The sequence below is a fragment of the Kryptolebias marmoratus genome, linkage group LG7 (assembly GCF_001649575.2).
Source record: "Kryptolebias marmoratus isolate JLee-2015 linkage group LG7, ASM164957v2, whole genome shotgun sequence".
NCBI classification, from domain to species: Eukaryota; Metazoa; Chordata; class Actinopteri; order Cyprinodontiformes; family Rivulidae; genus Kryptolebias; species Kryptolebias marmoratus.
Genome location: NC_051436.1, coordinates 15,118,471 through 15,138,455, shown reverse-complemented (window position 1 = coordinate 15,138,455; position 19,985 = coordinate 15,118,471). Strand labels below are relative to the sequence as shown.

Genomic DNA, 19,985 nt, shown 5'->3' with positions numbered 1-19,985 from the left:
GGACTTAGGGTGAATCCCTCTGTGCATTGTGAGGAGCTTTCATGTCAGTGACTTGTATAGCCTCCTTTGGCCAGGTTATTAATTATACCAGCATCATATCTGATGACTGGCACTGCACACGTGCTGATGGCTTGAGCTTTGTTCTTACTCTTACTTTCTTTTTCCTTTGCTCTTCAGGACCTGCCTTACTCTGTAGGTACTTGATGTCATTCTGCTTTAGAACCGGTATCCATAGCCACTCTTTGGAATGATCTGGCTGAGGAGGTGGTGCACAAGTTTGTGTGTCTGGTCTTATAGTCTTGATAAACAGTTCTGTTGACCAGTAACCAGTGCTTGGCCTTCCTGGTGCTCGTTCCAGTTCCCTTCTGTGCCTCACATAGGTATTGATCCATGTGCCTATTCTGTGTCTAGCTGCTACAATGCCTGACAGGAGCTTCCATGTTGTACAGAGGCACATGATTGGCCAGTAGTTGAGTAAACCCTTCTGTTAGCAGCTGGTTCATTTGTCCTGCTAGGCGTTCATGGAGAGCAGTCAGTTTCTTCAGTCAGTAGATGTGGATCATGTCAGGCCCTGGTGCAGTTCAACTCTTCATTCCTGAGTCTTGGATGTCTGCCACTGTGGTTGATACTGGTTCTTGTTCTGGGAGATTGGTGCGTTCAGATCAAAGATCATGTTGCCATGGTTCATACTTCTCCAGCTTTGTTCAGTCTCAGTTTTGGATGGATCTACTTTCATGTTATTACCCTACCACTGAGAGTATTCAGCTTTTACCTGCATGTTTGCTGCTGCATAGCTCCCTGCTGTCAAGGTTTTTGTCGAGTAGAGTTTTTGTTTCCTGAGCTCCAAGTTCCCAAGTCTGTCTGCATTTTCTGGGTATGTCTTCAGTACTCCACTAAATGTGACAAAATGCTTTAACCACTACAAAAAGACCCAGCAGACTTCTTGCCAGCTGCGCCATTCTCATCCGCAGAGGTTTTTCTCTATCAACGCGCATATCCTGGGAGAAATGGCTGCTCTGTCTGTTACTCCAGATCTGAGTTATAAGGTGAAGATTTGTCTCGTAATAGAGAGTGCCCTTAGGTTCTGATCTGGGTTACTGAACCTCCTCGAGTGCCAGGAGATCCTTTCCGGGATAAGTCAGCTAGGAGGAGAGCTTGCCCAGATGTCCACCACTTGTCCCTCCTGTGAACCTCCAGAGATTCCAGAGCCTGCAGGACCTCCAGCGTCTCCAGTGTTTACAGCATCTCCAGCACCACCTCCAGATCCTCCAGATCCTGTTTCCTGTTTCTGGGCTTTCTGATCTTGTTCCTGGGCCTTCTGCTTCTGAGTTTCCAGTTTCTGGGCCTTCATTACCAGAGTCCCTGGAAGGTCCTCCAGGGCTCTGCAGCTGGTTATTTACTCGATCAGTTGGGGTACGAGTTATCAGATTTTTCACGTTTTTGTATGTTGCATCTCCCAGGCCACTCTCCAGGATGCTGACACCTCTTTAGCGGACCTTGAAGCATTCTGTTGAAACTGTTTTGCTAAGAATGTGTTTTTTGTTTCAAGCCTTAGTTTCTCCTTTTAGTCCCTCCATCCTCGTTTCCCCCTCCCTCCCATGTCTGGGTGCACATTTTTTTGTTTGTTTTTGGGCATCAGTTGCTGCCCTTTGGAGAGGGGGTACTGTTGGGATTTGGATTTTTCTTGTGTTTAGTATTATATGACAGTTTTAGCTTGTGTTCTTATTGTTACAGTGTCTGTTTCGAATGTTTCAGTCTTTGTTCTGCTCGTTTTAATTTTAACTATCCAGATTTAGCTTTTTGGACAAATTTCAGCAAAGTCACTCAGCTTTAGCATTTTCTTTAACACTTGCTCTCTTCAACATGAGGATGCACATCACACAAAATAAACTGCAGCTGGTTTCTTGCCCCCTGTTGAATTAAAATAATTGTCCTCTTTATGTGCAGTTTCTCTTTCTGAGTCCAACTCAGCATAAAGATGAAGAGCTCTCAGCGAATTAAAGAGCCTCTGCAGAGCCACTGGATGTTTATTACATGATCAATAAATTCTGCTCTAAAACTGCAGGCACTGTTCACTGACATTTACAACAATCCATCCAAGGCAAACATTTCTCAGCTGATCTGTTTCTGCCCATGTGGTGGCGTGAATTGGATCAGCAGTCTGTTTTTAAGCTTGAAATAAACACTCATCATAGTTTTAAAATCAATTATGACATATTTTTATTGCAGTTTTAGAAAAGACTCTAATACTAATGTTTTTAATTTGCTTGAGTGGTGAGTTCATGTTGTTTTTGGTGATACTGGAGGTGGGGGGTACAGGGTTGACATTTCAACTAAAAATTTTTTTCAAACTTTCGCCCATTCTAAATTTTTGGAGATAGTTCAATTTTTCTACAGAAGTTAATCTTTGTTTTTTTTTTTAAGCTGCTCCCTCCTGCAGGGGTCACCACAGTAAGCAAACTTGCATGATTCCACAAAAATTTGTCAATTGTTTTGTGCCCTAACCCTTCCTGATACTACCTGTGTGGAACCTGCACACTCAAAATTATGAGACCGCAGCACTGACCATATTAACACATGTTAATTATTTAATTCAAGTGTTTCAGTCATGGTTTGGGCTCAACCCTTGATTTCTAGTAATAGATCTCCATTTCATCATATAAAGACGTTTTGACAAGGTTGTGTTCTCCTCTCAGGCCCCGGCTGGCCGAGGCAGATGGCTGCTGATCCTGAGCCTGGTTTTGGTTCTGCTGAAACCTTCTTCTTGTTTAAAGGGAGTTATTCCTTTCCACTGTCGCCAATCTGCTGCTCAGGATGGAGGATTGTGACGAAATGAAGATTTGATCTGAGTTCATTTGTGTTTTGAAATTTTTCTTTTCTCTGTGTAGTGCCCTGAGATGACTTCTGTTGTGAATTGGCCTTATATCAATGTACTCAACTGAACTAAACTGAACTGAACTAAACTCTGGTCAGGCAGTTTGACGTGTAATTTCAGAGTAAAATGAGGCAGATGCATAACTCCAGATCTCTGAAGGGAGAAAAAAGTCCAAATTACACGGAATAAAAATGTTTCAAGTCAACTTACTGACCAACTCACAGCATGTCATGTCTCATGCAGTTTGAAGCTTTGAACTCCACACTCCAGTTCTGAACTGAAAATGTTCCCTTGATGGGAATAGAAATGTCTTCAACTAAAGAATAGAAGTCCAATTGCTTTGTTTTTTAAACTCATAGTATTTGATATGGCCTGGATGACTGAGAATCTACACCATCAGAAACAGTTTTATTTAGATTAGGGTTAGGGGTTTGGGTTCTTTACAACATACATATAAATAGACTTTGAAGACCTATATAAACACATTTTACAACAATGGTAAATAGTGTAGTACGTCATGATCATATTCTAGACATAATAGCGCAGTGAGTTATGATTACCTGCTTCCCTTTACCTGCTGAAGAAAAGCATCCTCACATCATGATGCTGTCACTACCATGTTTCATAGTAGGGACGGTGTGATCAGGGGGATGTGCAGTGTTAGTTTTCTACCATGTTTGCTGTGATTCTACAAGGCTTGTGACAAACTGCAAATGAGACTTCTTATGGCTTTTTTTTTCCCTAACAATGGCTTTCTTCTTGCCACTCTTCCATAAAGGACAGATTTGTGGATTACAGCTAGTTGTTCCACCTGAGCTGTGGATCTTTACAACTGTTCCAGAGTTAACATGGGTTTCTTGACTGTTTCTCAGATTAATGCTCTCCTTATCCGGCCTCTCAGTTTTGGTGGATGGCCATTTTCAAATGATGGCTTGAACAGAGCTCCGTTCGATGTTCAAAGCTTGGGGTATTGTTTTATAACCTAACACTGTTTTAAACTTTTCAACAACTTTATCCATGATCCTAGGTGGGTTCCTTGGTCTTCATTATGCTGTTTGATCACTAATGTTCTCTAACAAACCTTCACAGAACAGCTGGATTTATACTGAGATTAAATCACACACAGCTGGACACTAGTTACTTATTAAAGGGGCATGTTATACTTTTCAGGATTTCTTTAGTAAATAAATTTTTACTTTGTATTGGTCTGTCTCATAAAATCCAAGTAAAATAAGTTTGTGGTTGTAACTAGACAAAATGTGGGAAAGTTCATGGGGTATGAATACTTTATCAAGACTCTGTAAATCCAACATTCTACCACTGAGCCAAATTACAGCATTTCATTTTTTGTGAATCAGCAGATCTTTTTAACAAATGTTGGTATGCAGCTGTACAGATTAGAGATTCATGATGCTGATGAGCTGCTCTCCATCCAGCAGTCAGTGAAACAGCTTTCTCAGGCTAATCTCTAATGGCGTTGAGCAGACTGCGAGTTGCTGAGCCAGGCCTATTATCTAAATGCAACTGCAGCAACACTGACTTGGCATAAAGCATCAATCTCTTCTCTGTTCTCCCATATCTGCATTAAGCTGCTGTAATTTCACTTGTTGCTTTGTAAAACCTTTAAAAAAAACACAGTAAGATGATATTCACACAACATTTCTGTTTTTCAACAATTTCATGAAATTATATTTACACCCCAGCATTTTGATTATGTTTTGATCATTTTGTCAACTTTAGTGAACTGGAATACTGTATCTCATATGGTAGGAGGCAGGGACGGTGTCATTGCAGACCCTGTATAACATTAACATTGCTGCACTGTTTCTGTGCTGTTTTGTTCTTCAGTGTAACATTCCTACAATTTCTTTGTTTTATTTTTTTTGAGACACTGCAGTGTATCTGTGCTGCATTTTTTGTGTGACTTTGCTGCAGTGTATTTGTGGTCTTTTATTATGTCACCTGGTGCTCTGTAGCAAAGATATTTTACTTCTCAAAGTCACTTTGCTGTGGTGTGTCTGTGGTGTTTCATTTTTCAGTGTGTAGTTTTTGTGTGACATGTGTCTGTGATATTTTTTCCTCGATCAGGTTCAAGAAAATTCTGGCAAACTGTAAGTCAGCACTTTATCAACACTGTATATAGTAGAGGTGAGGTTGTTGACCTCAACCAGTGATGGCAGTGGAAGAAATATTTTGTGGACCCTCTCAATCCCACCATCATGTCTTCCATGGAGGAGCTGAGTCTGGGGACTGTGGGGTTGGTCTGTCCATAACCGAGGCTGAGGCCATCGAGGTAGTTATAAAGCTCCGTGGTGGCAGGGCTCCGAGGGTGGACAAGATCCGCACAGAGTTTCTTAAGGCTCTGGATGTTGCTGGGATGTCTTGGTTGACATGCCTTTGTAACTTCCTGTGGACATCAGGGGCAGTGGCTCTGGATTGGCAGACTGGGGTGGTGGTTCCTCTTTTCAAGGAGGGGGACTGGAGGGTGTGTTCCAATTACAGGGTAACTAAATTCCTCAGCCTCCCTGGTAAGGGCTATTCAGGGGTGCTGGAGAAGAGAGTTTGGTCAATGGTTTAACCTCGGATTCAAGAGGAACAATACAGGTTCCATTCTGACTGTGGAACACTGGACCAGCTCTTTACCCTTGCTAGAGTTCTTGAGGGGGCATGAGAGTTTGCCCAACCAGTCTATGTGTGTTTTGTGGACTTAAAAAAAGGCATTCAACAGTGTTCCCAGGGGTACCCTGTGGGGGTTGTGCTGTGGGTATTGGATTGGGGATCCATTACTACCGGCCATTCGGCCCCTATAAAAATGGTGTAAGAGTCTGGTTTGCATTGCTGGCAGTAATTCTGATCTCTTCAAGGTGAAAGTTGGACATTGCCAGGGCTGCCCTTAGAAACAGGGTAAGAAGTTCAGGGAGAGACTCAGAGTAGAGCCGCTGCTCACTGAGAGGAGCCAGTTGAGATGGTCTGGACATCTGGAAGTATCCCTAGGGAGGTAGTTATGGCATGTCCAAGTGGGAGGAGAGACCCCGGACAAAACCCAGGACAAAGCAATAGTGTCCTATCCTGGTCCTGGAGGGCCACTGTCCTGCATGTTTTAGACGTTTCTCTGCTTTGACACACCTGATTTGAATGACTGAGTGAATAACAGGCTTCTGCAAAACGTGAAGTCCTGCAAGCCATGTCAGTCACGTGACTTGCTTAGGTTGACAGGAATTATCTACTTGATTGCCATCTAGTGGTCAAATTTGGATACTGCATGAGAAAATATATTTTCCTGTGTGCAATGCTCATACAACTTTTCTGCATAGTCTGAACAGAGAAAATAAAACCCATTCAACTCATAATTACTTCTCTAAACCAACATGTATCAGGGATGTGTGAGTGTAAGTGTGTGTCTATGTTTCACTTTCTATCCAAAAGCTAAAAACATGATAGATTACTGTCTCTAATTACATTTTCATCTAACACTGAGCAAACACATGATCACTGTTTTTTACCTGAATTCAAGAACACTGGGATAGTGTAGTGGAAATGCAGCTTATGTTGTACATCCTCAGAACAGGAGACTGAACTCAAAAGGCTATTTTAAAAGTTAGGAGCAAATAGTATCTTACCTGTTGTAGATAGCTCTTTGAATGACCTCCATTTTAACAAATAGTTTAATTCTGAAAGGAGCTGAATGACTAGTCTGAACAGGACCAAGACCAGAGTTTCTGATAATGGTTAAAGCAAGTGCTGTTTTATAAATCTTTCTGATTATTATTGGTTATTTGCAAGCACAAAGAGCAACAGCAGCAGCTAGCTGGGGGCATTTCCTGCAGGAGCACTAGAATAGTTTTGCTGTAATTTAAAAATGACAGCAATGTAAAGGTTTAAATAATATTGTTTGCATGAAGTGCTATAGAATTTTGAAGATTGTAGCTAGTTTAAGATGGCAGCAACCCATTTTGGAAGAATGCAGCATCACTTTTCAAAATGCTGTTTTTTAAACTTTTATAATGCCATAAATTGTGCATTATGTGATTATTTTGTCCAAAATATTCTAAAACTCCTGCAGGAAGTGCAGCAGGCTATAAAGGAAGTGTTTCAAATACTGACGCTAGAAAATAACCATGGATTTCCATGTAAATGAGAAGTTGATGCCAGTGCAGATGTTTATATTAGGTTCTATTTGAACTGAATTACATTCTATTAAGGCGTTGCAGTGCTCAGGCCTGTTGCCTCACAACAAGACGGTTGCAGTATCCCCTTCTGGTCTTTCTATGTGGTGTTTACGTGTTTTCCCTGTGCACAAGTAGGTTTTCTGTGAGTACTCCAGTTTCCTCCCAAAGACCCAAAAACACATGGTAGGTTAATTGAATTAGTAGCTCTAAATTGCCCCTAGGTGTGAGTGAGGGTGCGTATGGTGGTTTGTCACGTTTGTCTCTATGTGTCTCTCAATGAACTTGCAACCTGTCCATGGTGTCACCTGCCTCTCACACAATGACCATTGGAAAAAAGCGCCATTAGATCATGAGAAAAATCTAAAGAAATCAGCCAAGATACCAGGAAGGAAACTGTTGACCCCCACAACTCTTGTTCATCCTTGGATACAATTTCCAGCTGCCTGAAGGTTCATCTGTTCAAACTATTATACACATGTATAAACATCATGGAAATGTCCTGCTGTAATATCACTCAGTAAGGAGACAGGTTCTGTGTCCCTGAGACAAACGTGTTTTGGTGTGAAATTTGTATCAACTTTAAAAGCAAAACATGTACATAATAAATTACAAAAAGAAGAACAGACAACAAAATATTGTAGGTTGGATGTTTAATTTTTCTTAAAGTTGTCACTTTTTCACACCAGATTTAAGAAGCTTGTTGATGGATTAGTCTTTCCATATGGGAATCACTCTTTAGACTGTTAGTTTGGGTGAATACTGCTATAAATGTTATAACTCATGATTAAATGGCTTCCTTTGCTACGTCAGAGGAACCAACAGTCCATTTATATTTTAACACGACTGTAAATCACTTAGTGCCATTATTTGACACCTAAACTCCTTAATCTCTAAACAAATCAAAGTCAAAAAAACACCTAACATGCAACAAAAGTATAAATAATTTAAAAAGACGACAATAAATTTAAATACAGTAAGAGCTGACATTTATTTTGAAAAAGAAATACGTTTGAGGGGCAATTGTGAGAAATGCGCCGCTCAAAAGTCCCAGGAAGTCCTGATCCGAGCTCAGAAGTTCTAAAAAGTCCTGGTCTGAGGTCAGATGTCCCAGGAAGTCCTGACCTGAGGTCTGATGATCCTCATCTGGGAAAAAAACAAAACAATGAAAGAGTGGTCAGAACCTGAAAAGTTATTGATATCTCTTTCGTTCTGATGGTTTGCACTGACCGGCAGGTTGTTGACGTTGGTGGGGGAGTGGGAGTATCCAGGATTAGTAAATGTCCTATCAAATGTGTCAAAGGGTGGTGGGGCTTGCTGAAAAAATCCCCCATTGTAGTTGGCAGAATATTTTTCTGTGAACACGGGGTTTATAAAATCTAGAAGAAACATAGAAAAACACAAATGTATGAACAAACTAAACTAAGCAAACCTAAATACCTCTCTCTGCAACATTACAGGTTGTGCAGGCACAATAAAAATAAAACTTACTGCCTTTCAGTCCATTCACTGGGGTGTTGGATCGGGACCATTCATAATCTTCATCCAACCACTCATTCACCTGTTTCTTTTTCATGTCCTTCTTCCTGCAGAAAAAAATAACAAAACACATTGTTTTTTAAAATATTACATAACATTGAAAAAAAAGAAGACATGGAGAATTGTTCTTTTTGTCCTGACAGCTGTTAGGCTGAAAGCAGTGTGAGGTTTCCTATAATGGCATTAGCAACTAGAACATTTGTGAAGAAATGTTAAAAGGTGCCCAAAAACTCCAACCTTCTTCTACTTCTTTCTCAAAAACCCAATATGGAATTTGGGACTTCCTTTTGTATTAATCTATGCTGACAACATGGCAAAAGTTTGGATACATAAACTGTAGAAAAAGTGGACAGTTTGTGGAAATAAGAGGAGTTTGTTTGCCAAAAAGGTTCAAACAGTTCCGAAGTTAGACTGTATGAACAAACTATACACAGAACAATAGTATAACCTCCCTCATTTCTTCTGTGGTAACCCCCAACCCATTCATTTTTGGTTCTAACCTTAGAGAGCTGGGTGTATTCATTTTATTAACTCTCATGTTTTGATGCACTGGTGTTTGTAAAGTGATATTTTATAAACTAAGTGTTGCTAGCTGGAATGATGCTGGGGTTCCCGCTGGTTTTGGTTTAGATTCTTTCTTTAGGATCTGGAGGGGTAAACATCTAACGTGGTGATTTGACCTTTTTCTGTTAAACTAAGAAAAACCGCAGGCCCCTTTTCAAAGGTTCCCACTGTGTCACAGCTGCTTTGTAAGCTGAACACAATGCAGAGGGCAACAATAGTTTGCTCCTACCCTCCCAGCTGATGATTTCTAAAGCCAGTATATGACTAGACTGCCACTGTTGGAGTCAAGTTAGAGAACAATGTTCTCCAGGGAGTCCCCTAGATGTCCCAGAACCTTTGTGTGAGTCTCAGAGGCTTTAATGTGTCCAATCTTGTGGCAAAATATGCCATTAGGAATCATTTTTAAAATTAATTCTGATTTCTAACAATTATCTCTAAATCCGCACAGTGGTGTCCCAACCCCAACTTTGAGAACTTATGGATCAATCCATATACATGGGGGAAGCTGCCAAGGTGGGTACAATGTAGGTGGAGGTGGGCAACAAAATAATATGCACTTCCTAGAATACAGCTCTGCTAGCCACAGACACAGAACTAGGCCGTGATTTTCAAAATTTATTAGCATGGCTCTCTGGTCGCACTCAGAATTTAGTGAGACTGCAATTGAAAATTCATCATTAGTATATTTTCTCACCATTTTGAGTCTCATCAGTGTGAAATACTGCCTTTACCTACATGGTCAAATTATTATTGGAGGTGTGTGTGTATGTTTAACACATCTATTCAGGTGAGACTAGTTTTTGTGCAACCCCAGCTGTCCTATGTTTAGCACATTTAACCCTGTCGGGTCTCATTGACGTTCTCAAGGGGTAAATAATTATCAATGCCCTGAAGAGCACAGCTTACTTTGTTTGTTTGTGTTTGCTGATGAATGTGTTTGCCATCAGGGCTCCAATCATCACAAAGAGAACAGCAAGGGTCACGCTTAATCCTGCAAAGAAAGCAGTCTTCTGTATCGGCATGCTGCAGTCACTGCCTATGTACCAGTTGGAATCCACATTTTGGCATCTGACAAAAGAAGACACAACAGTTAGGTCCAGTAGGAGGAGCACTTTTGTAAAAAGACATGAAATCATCCCTCAGAACGTACCTGCAGGTGGGTCCCAGGCCACTGAACACTTTGCAGGATCCCTTGTTTTTGCAGCGTTTAACATCTCCATGCACCTTATATTTCTCATCACACTGAGTTACACAGATCATTTTGTCGTTGTCTTTTACACCCCGGTAATATTCAACAATACCTGAATCCTTCATGTTGTTTTTACACACAGCTGAACAAACACAGGTAGGATTAATGTGAAACTCTGTAGCAATTAACTCAGCAACACATCTGTTAATTAAGGATGCCAGTGGTTTCTTTTTTTTTTTTTCAAAACATTTGGCTCTATCGGGAACAGTGTGTTCTGTCCTTAGGTAGCAGAACATAGTGCAACAGAGATGAAATTCATGAAAAAAGGTGAAAAATAGACAAGATTAGTTGACCCGAGTGATCTAAAGCTTAGACAGCAGAAACATAATTTAAAGTTTAAACGGGTCTCACGAAGTTGGACTTTACATGACTGAACTGCTGTTTTCAGATCTTTAAATCATTGCAAAGGAAGACACAAAGCTTCACAGAAGAAAGTTGTTGGATGATGGAATTCCAGCTTTATATTTTCATAACACTGAGGCAGTTTTGGTGTTATAAATTGCTTCATGAAGCGTTGGTTAATATTTACATGCTTAATTAAACCTGGGTAAAGCATAAGATGCTGTATAGGTGAGAGAATGAACATGTAAACTGGCTTGTAGACCCTAGATAAGGTTAAAAACGGTTTTACATTAACAATAAAATCTCAGCTTTCTGCCTATTTTAGGTCATTGTGACTGACTTTTGTTACAGTCACAGCATTAAGATACCAAAGCAGAAACCAACGTCTGTAAACCTCAATAAACCGAAGGAGCACTGGGAAGAAGACTGGGCCAAAATTCTTCCAAAACCATGAAAACCATTACTAAGAGTTACTGCTGCTAAAGATGGTTCTGCAAGCTGCTGAACCAGTTTTTGTTCAATATATATTGACACGGTGGAACCTGTTGCATGTTCTAAAGCTGCGGGAGGAATAAAAATAATTGGTGAATTCTAACAAGGTAAGTATACACTGGCATCCTTAATGATGTCACTGAAACAAAAGTATTACATAAAAAGGTTTGCATACAAAGTGCAGTAATACTTACAATCCATATCAAGTTCTGTTCTGTCTACATTGGGAGTTTCCTTGACATTGTAAACACAGTCTGACAATTCAAAGGAGAAAAATGCACTTTGTTAACTGTTGTTCACAGGAAATGCAATTCTTGGAATTTAAGAAAACTTGTATGGATTCTCTGATAAGGATTTTTCATTTTACCTTTACAGTCTACAAGGCCGTTAACTGCAGTTTTAATGTTTTCCAAGCTGCTGTTGTAGGCATTTCCCGAATTGCTGTTCACAATTTTCAAGACCACATCATGTGCAACACTAACACTGAAGAAGAAAAAAAAATCACACACGTCATTATGGACTTGTGAGTTAAAATGGGCAGAGCTGTTAAATTATTCTCTGAGAATTTCAGCGTTTCAGTCTTTAGTTTTTAATGTCTATAAAATATTTTTATTTTCTTCAATGACTTCACGAAGAGTCACAATTTTGTCCGATTTCTCCTCTTTATTTCTCAGCGTGATTTTCTGTTATTGCTGGTGCTGGCTGTGTCCCATCATTTTATTTCTAAGTTTTAGTTTAAAGCCAGTATCTCACAGCGTTGCAACTGTTACAGACAAGTTGGTGAAGGACATTCCCCGGGAAGTCTTCAAAATGTCTTAAAACATTCCTTGGGGTGAGGGGTTCTTTTTTTCCCAGAGTGTGTAGCAGAGGCTCGCAGGTGAATATGAACGTGTTCAATAAATTTGTGCAATAAATGTTCTTTCAAAACACTCACAGAGCTGTCGGAGGTATCTTAAACCCTTCTCAGTTTAGTTTCCATAATTTAAGAGCCTAAAGCTGTATTTTGACGCCTACATGGAGCTCTTCTTATGACAGAACATCTGAGGCTACAGCCCCAAATGTCCAGGTCTAAAACCACACCGATTATAAATAATAATCAATAAAAACTGGTCCAAAGCTGGCTGTATGTATTTCTAAAGTGTACTCCAGTAGATTAAATTATAAATGTGGAGGCAGCTGCCAAGATGGGTACAAAAAGGTTCAAGGTGGGCAGAGTTGGGCAACGAAATGATGTACACGACCTAGAATACTTCTGCATTTTCAAAAACCAGCTCGACAAAACGCGGCTGCGCGGCTTGCTGGTTGCTTGATTGTAAATACTCCAAATTTAGCATTACTTTCTCATAACTTTGATCTTGGATCCTATGAGCTTCCTTCGTAGGGTGGCAGGGCTCAGCCATAGAGATAAGGTGAGGAGCTCCATCATCTGGGGGGAACGCAGAATAGAGCTGCTGCTCCTCCTCATCAAAAGGAGCCAGCTGAGGTGGTTGATAAGGATGCCTGCTGGGCCCCTCCCTTTGCAGATTGTCCAAGCATGAGCCACTGCAAAAAGACCCCAGGGCAGACACAGAACTTGCTGAAGGAATTATGTATCGCTGGAGGATTGTCTCTGGGGAGAGGGAGGTCTGGATTTCCTTCCTTTTTTTTTTGTCCTTTCCTTCCAAAACCTCTTACCTCTACAACCCCACTTTGGATAAATGGATGTTGCTTTCATTTGGGACCAGTGTGACTTTTAAATGGTCATAGTATTGTGCATTCATATGTTGAAATAACAAATTAGGTAATAAAACAATTTGTTACATAATAAAACTAGATCCCGAGAATCTACACCAGCATAAAATAAAAGTAGCCATGTAATAATTTACCCTTTGCCTCCTGTTCTGGTGTAGATAGTTCTGGCTTCAAGGGAAAGTCTTACCTGAAATAAAGAATAAAGTGTTACTAATTAGTGTTACAATTAAATCTCTTATTTATTACTGTGCTATTAAAATATAAATATTATAGATCTGACAAGCTTACCGTAGAGCTTGCACGGCTAAGAAAAATACAAATAAATAAGGTTATATCACTCTGCAGTTTAACAACAGTTATATAATAATAATAATAATAATTTGAAAGTTGTTTACCTCACATTAGTAACTACAACTTCTTGAAAATTGGGTATTTTTTTTTCGCTGTAATACTTATTCATCTGAAACAAGAACACAGTTGTGTTAAAAGAACAATAAAAGCTAATCTTTATCAGTCAGTTATGATTCTGTAGCCTACGTGAGCTTTGTTCTGTACCAGTTTACTGATCTCTTCAAAGCAATGAAGCAATTTGAAGGTGTAAAAAATTGTTTTAAAAGCTAAAATTAGAAAGAAACATAGCTAAATGCTAAACTTAGCAAGACAGTAGCTAAAAGCTAAAAGGAGCATGCAGATAAAAACAGAGCAAGTATACCAAAGTAGATTTCAGAGAACAATGTTTTTAAAGAAACTGAATAGATCTCAATGTAATTCTATGGGGATTTTTAAAAATAAATAAAGTTAAATGATTAAAACAGTAAAAAAAACTACAAAAACTAAAAGTTGTAGCACACTATTCCCAAATGAGCCAAATGTTTTGATGTATAAGTAGTTAAACGAGCACAAAATCTGCAGAAGTAGATTGAGTGCAAAAAAATAACTAAAATAAAATAAAAATACCAAAACAGGAAAAAATTGTGGAAAGTCACAGTTTTGTACTTGGTAGTGTATAATTGGAACTTTATCTGTAAGATGCAAATCGACCACTTTTCTGTTTTTGATGGATAAGAAAACATTGAAAAAAATGCACAAAACAAATTGTTTCTTAGAAGTCAGTACTGTGTGTATCCAAAAAACTTACATTATCTGTGAATTTTTTAACAAACTCTTTGTATTCGGTGGAGTTTGTGTTATCATACTTGTCTTTATATTCCTCATCGATCACCACTGCCACTACCACTGATTGATTAAATGTTTCTGAAAAAAAAAAACAACAACAAAAAAAACGTGAACATACTGAACATAGCATATAAACCAATTGGAAAACAACTATGCATTTATATTTTGACTTGTATAAAGCATAATCAAGCCTGCAGAAAGCAGTACCTGGCGTAAAGGCGAAATCTTGGCATAAATTCCCACTAATTCCAGAAGGACATATGCAGATGGATCCATCGTAAGTGCCACCATTTTGGCATTCGAGAGGTTTTGCTGTCGTTACTGTTGGGGTTGTCTTAACTGTCTGAGTTATGGTTGGGTCAGTGGAAGCAGGGATTTCGGATGACGTGGTTGTTTTAATAGGCTCTGGTGTTGTTGGTGGTGCTGAACCACCTGTATGGGCTGACTCAGATGGTAAGGATGTACTAACAGAGTTAGATGTTCCAGATTCTGCAGCAGTTGTGGCTTCAGATCCTGAAGGGGCTTCAGTTGACTGGGTTGTTGCTGGGTCAGTGGAAGAAGTTGGGTCAGATGGTGTGGTTGTTTCAGTAGGCTCTGTTGCTACTGAGCTTGTTGGATTTGTTGGGTCAGATGGTGTGGTTGTTGCATCAGGGTCAGCTGTGGCTGAGCTATCTGTATGGGCTGAATCAGTCACTGAAGCTGTAGTAACTGGGCCAGATGTTTCAGGTTCACTAGAGGATGTAAGTTCAGGATTTGTAGTGGCATCAGTTGACTGGGTTGTTGCTGGGTCAGTAGAAGAAGTTGTGTCAGATGGTGTGGTTGTTTCAGTAGGCTCTGTTGTTAGAGATGTCGTTGGATTTGTTGGGTCAGATGCTGATGTTGTTGCATCAGGGTCAGCTGTGGCTGAGCTATCTGTATGGGCTGAATCAGTCGCTGAAGCTGTAGTAACTGGGCCAGATGTTTCAGGTTCACTAGAAGATGTAATTTCCGGATCAGATGTGGCTTCAGTTGACTGGGTTGTTGCTGGGTCAGTAGAAGAAGTTGTGTCAGATGGTGTGGTTGTTTCAGTAGGCTCTGTTGTTAGAGATGTCGTTGGATTTGTTGGGTCAGATGCTGATGTTGTTGCATCAGGGTCAGCTGTGGCTGAGCTATCTGTATGGGCTGAATCAGTCGCTGAAGCTGTAGTAACTGGGCCAGATGTTTCAGGTTCACTAGAAGATGTAATTTCCGGATCAGATGTGGCTTCAGTTGACTGGGTTGTTGCTGGGTCAGTGGAAGAAGTTGGGTCAGATGGTGTGGTTGTTTCAGTAGGCTCTGTTGCTACTGAGCTTGTTGGATTTGTTGGGTCAGATGGTGTGGTTGTTGCATCAGGGTCAGCTGTGGCTGAGCTATCTGTATGGGCTGAATCAGTCACTGAAGCTGTAGTAACTGGGCCAGATGTTTCAGGTTCACTAGAGGATGTAAGTTCAGGATTTGTAGTGGCATCAGTTGACTGGGTTGTTGCTGGGTCAGTAGAAGAAGTTGTGTCAGATGGTGTGGTTGTTTCAGTAGGCTCTGTTGTTAGAGATGTCGTTGGATTTGTTGGGTCAGATGCTGATGTTGTTGCATCAGGGTCAGCTGTGGCTGAGCTATCTGTATGGGCTGAATCAGTCGCTGAAGCTGTAGTAACTGGGCCAGATGTTTCAGGTTCACTAGAAGATGTAATTTCCGGATCAGATGTGGCTTCAGTTGACTGGGTTGTTGCTGGGTCAGTAGAAGAAGTTGGGTCAGATGGTGTGGTTGTTTCAGTGGGCTCTGTTGTGAGAGATGTCGTTGGATTTGTTGGGTCAGATGGTGTGGTTGTCCCATCAGGCTCAGCTGTTGTTGAGCTATTATCAATGGTTGTATTTGAGCCAGATATACCAGATTCTCTAGAAGTTATCGATCCACCTTTCAAACTGGTCTCAGCTGGATTAAAAACTACATCTGTGGGATGAGACGATACAAAAGTTGGATCGCAATATTTCACAAATTTTCTTTTGATGATATCAAACATTTACTGTTTAAAATAGGCCAAGCAGAGAAGTTGTGTGCTTAGGACTTCTAGTTTCTGCAGTACTATACTTTGTCTAGTTTTAACTACTGACATGACTGATGGTTTTAAAATTCAGTGCTTCTGTGGTTTCTGTTAATTCTTAGTAATGACTCTTTGGATTTGCCAATAACTGAATAACTGAGAAACTACACAGACATTCTTATTAAGGATGGCAGTGCATACGCATTGAAGCATCTGTATAACTACAGCCATGGACATAATAATTTGATCCCCTGTTGCTTTTGTAAATTTGTCCATTTATCAAAAAAAATGAACAGTCTCCAATTTTTATGGTCATTTTATTTTAATACAGAGACAGAATCACCTAGAAATAAACAACAACATAAACATTACAAACTGATTTACATGACATTGAGATAAATAAGTATGAGATCCACAAGAAAACAAGACTCAGTTTTTGGTGGAAAAACCTTTTTTGTTGTTGGGGTCCAGGTTTTCACAAATCTCAGGAGGGATTTTAGCCCACTACTCTTTACAGAAGCAGAATGGATGTCTTCCACCATTTCAAAGCTAATAGTTTTCAGTCCTTTACAGCTTTGTGGATTAGCAGTGGTGTTCTTGGTGGCTGTGATCTTAACCACCTTCAAATCATTTACAAGCTCCTCACGTTGCTCTGTGCTAATCCTTCTGTAGCTCCCGAACGAGGGAGATTGATTTTAAATTCCTTACATTTCTAAATAATGGCACCAACAGTTGTTACCTTCTCATCAAGCTTCTGGCTGATGGTTTTGTATTCCAGTCTTATGAAGATCTACGATCTGGTCCCTAAAGACCTCTGACAACTCTGTAGTCTTGCCCATGGTGATGTAGAAGTTGGAATGAAAGAAAATGATTTGGACAGGTGGGCTTCATACATATAACAGATTGATCTCAGAAGGGTATGAAACTGATTGATTTTGATCTGTGTCCACATGGGCACATATCCAGAGTAGAAGCCAGAATTCTGTCTGGGTTATAGGGCTGGATTTTCTGTCTTTCCCCGTTAAAATGAAACTACAAGAAAAATTAGAGGTTGTTTATCAGGTACTTTAAGGTCCTTTTATGTTTATAAGGAAGCGAATAGGAAACTATTCTAAACTCTCTCCAATACTGTATGTCCAGTTTCATGTTTTTAGTTTTACACACTTTTAAATCTTATACTTCAACAGATTTTATTTCTTAGCTTTTACAGTATTTTGTCTTCTTTATAGTAGTATATTTAATTCAACACGTTAACATTTTACTACAGGTACTTCAAATGTTAGACTTACATTTTACTACACATCCAGTTTTAAACAAATTAAAAGGTAAGCATTTCTTGTAGGGGTGCACGTCACCTGCCACCCTTCATATCAAAGTTTTAAATTAAAATAATCTTGTGATGAAAAATGATGCAATTGTAGCTGTTTTGTTCCAACCTTAAAAATAACATTATGCTCGATCTGATGTCATCTGTTAGCGATCAAAGTATGTGTTGTGAATGACTCTCAAGTACTGCCACACACATTTTTAGCTCAGTATCTGTAAAATTGACTAAAATATAGTCATTTTTGTGTTTGCTGAGGTTGGTTAGCTGTGGCAGCCATCTTGAATCAGGTTTACTCCAAAAGTAAATTAGTTGCAGATGTAGCGAAATGCTTAATTGCTGAGAGCTTCAATAAAGATCCATGCAGTGGTTCATGTAATATTTTGCCAATAGAGTTGACTTTAAACTCATGTTTCAGTGTTCTTAAAATATTAATTTAAGATATCTTTGAATAATCCAAAGGAAGACATTATTTGATATTTTTAAGGTTATTATATTTCTGGACAAACATAAAACATTCACATTACTTTAAGTAAAGGAACCTCTTATGGCTTATGAAATTAAAGTATTAGCTTTGAAATGGTGAAAGACATCCACTCTTTGGTTATTGAGAAAATTTAGCTCATCTGAGGTTTCATTGATAAAACGTTTGCTGTGAAGGTTCATATGAACAAAAGAAGACATTTGTCCTCTAGAGTCAAAATGTAGTTAGACGCTTAGCTTAACAGCTATTACACATCCAAACATCCATTTTTTCTTTGTGTCATGGGGAGCTGGTGTCTAAGTCCAGCATTCACTATGTGAGAGGCAGGGGACACCCTGGACAGGTCTCCAGTCCATCACAGGGACACATAGAGACAAACAACCATTCACACTCTCACCTAGGGACAATGTATGTTTTTGGTCTGTGGGAGGAAACAGTAGTACCTGGAGTAAACCTATATGAGCACATGAACATGTAAACTCCACAGAGAAAGGCCAGGAGGTGGTCCTGCAACCTTCCTGCTGTGAGGCGACAGCTCTAACCACTGCTCCGCTATGCCACCAGCTATTATACAATGTACAAAAAGTCTCAAACAAATATACTCATAAGACAGGATTTAAATAAAAATGTAAATGGAATCTTACCTTCAGCAGAATACAGATAGATGAACAAAGCAAAGATAACCAAAACATGTGAGGAACAGGCCATATTCAAAAAATAGTCCAGGCAGGCGAATTACACAAAATTTTAAAAATCTGACTGGCCACTGAAGTGTCTTCAGGGCACTGGTAGGTTCTACAAAGAAGCTGACTTCAGTGGAATTACTTTTTACAAATGAACCCACCCATAGTAAAGGTGTAAAACAACGTCACTGATTGCACCTTTGGCAAAGATAGGAGCACAAATTATGTTGTAAAATCTTGTTAACATGTCACAAGTTATTGCATTTTCTGACATGTCTCCATCACATCCCTGCCCTGCCCAGATTGACTGTAGTGATTAATTTACAACAAAGATAGTTAATAAAGCCAACACCCAATTAGACCTAAATCATCAGCAGCCACTTTGTGTCAGTTTTCTGTCACATCTTATTTGTGTTGTATGATTTAAAGCAGTAGTCAAGCGTAAAAGTCTTGTAGAAAAAGTGGATTTTCATTCAGTCAATTTGAGGGAAAAATTATAGTTTGATAAACACAATACAGTTTGGTACTTAACAAGTACATACCTGGCACCTACAGAGTTACCTAAAGAGGTACTTACAGGGTACCTACAAGGTACTTACGAGGACTGGATTGTATTGTGAAGTGACTTGTTACACTGCATGTATGGGGCGTGTAACTGATCCTTACAGGACATGTACCAGGTACTTACAAACCCAGTAAATACCTGGTACATGTCCTGTAAGTACCAGGTAAGTGCCTACCAGCTACAAACCCAGTAAGATACCTGTCAAGTACCCTGAATGTACCAATGGTAATTTGTGACTTTGTGGCAATCTAAGATGATAAAATGGACAACATTTAGTTCTGTAAACTGAAAAAAAAGAAGTGGAAAGAGATCCTAGATCAAAAGAAATGTTACAGGTCATGCCAGTGGCTCATTATGGTCTCCATGGTAATGATTTACCTGTGTCTGCCACTACCTGACAGCACTCTTAATAAGACAGGTAGAAACACAGTAAATAACTTTTTGCTTGATCCCAATTGCTAGAGCTAGCGCAAAATGATAATTATTGTCAGCTCATATTTTCCTGAGGCTTCATGACACTGCGCTTCAAGAATCAAGATAACATTTATGTTCCATTAACTGTATTTTGTAGTGACTGACAGTCAAGTTAAACACATTTAGCATGATCTGTGAGTAAAGTGTTCAGTGAGAGACTGCTTTTTTTTCTCTCTGCTCCTTGTGTCAGTATATCTAGACAAAAACAGTCTGAACCAGTTATAGTTGTCTACTCTTAGCAGCTTATCAAAATCATATTTATAGC

The 19,985-nt window shown here is 39.5% G+C and overlaps 1 protein-coding gene across 3 annotated transcripts; it reads right to left on the bottom strand.

Moving 5' to 3' along the window:
• Positions 1 to 7,677: 7,677 nt before the first annotated feature.
• muc3a (mucin 3A, cell surface associated) lies at positions 7,678 to 18,795 on the bottom strand. 3 transcript variants are annotated; one of them, XM_017427061.2, is made up of 14 exons: positions 18,643 to 18,795; positions 15,908 to 16,099; positions 14,342 to 15,727; positions 14,097 to 14,212; positions 13,354 to 13,418; positions 13,247 to 13,262; positions 13,093 to 13,145; positions 11,595 to 11,710; positions 11,422 to 11,481; positions 10,295 to 10,475; positions 10,051 to 10,212; positions 8,533 to 8,627; positions 8,272 to 8,420; positions 7,678 to 8,187 (listed from the first exon to the last, which is right to left on the bottom strand). In XM_017427061.2, exons 1-14 carry the CDS (start codon positions 18,704 to 18,706, stop codon positions 8,143 to 8,145), a joined length of 2,700 nt encoding a protein of 899 aa, XP_017282550.1. In that variant the 5' UTR covers positions 18,707 to 18,795; the 3' UTR covers positions 7,678 to 8,142. The 3 variants fall into 3 exon arrangements, with proteins under 3 accessions (XP_017282550.1, XP_017282551.1, XP_017282548.1); XM_017427062.2 differs by having other exon boundaries at positions 14,342 to 14,767; XM_017427059.2 differs by having other exon boundaries at positions 14,342 to 16,099.
• Positions 18,796 to 19,985: the final 1,190 nt, after the last annotated feature.

Bases quoted from the DNA above. Each gene is read 5' to 3' on its own strand.
- muc3a (XM_017427059.2), bottom strand. From the start codon at position 18,706: ATGGCCTGTTCCTCACATGTTTTGGTTATCTTTGCTTTGTTCATCTAT. The intron at 11,711-13,092 runs GTAAATTATTAC...TTTCTTCTTCAG, and splicing joins ACCAGAACAGGAGGCAAAGG to TGTTAGTGTTGCACATGATG. The intron at 10,476-11,421 runs GTAAGTATTACT...GTGTTTGTTCAG, and splicing joins AACAGAACTTGATATGGATT to CTGTGTGTAAAAACAACATG.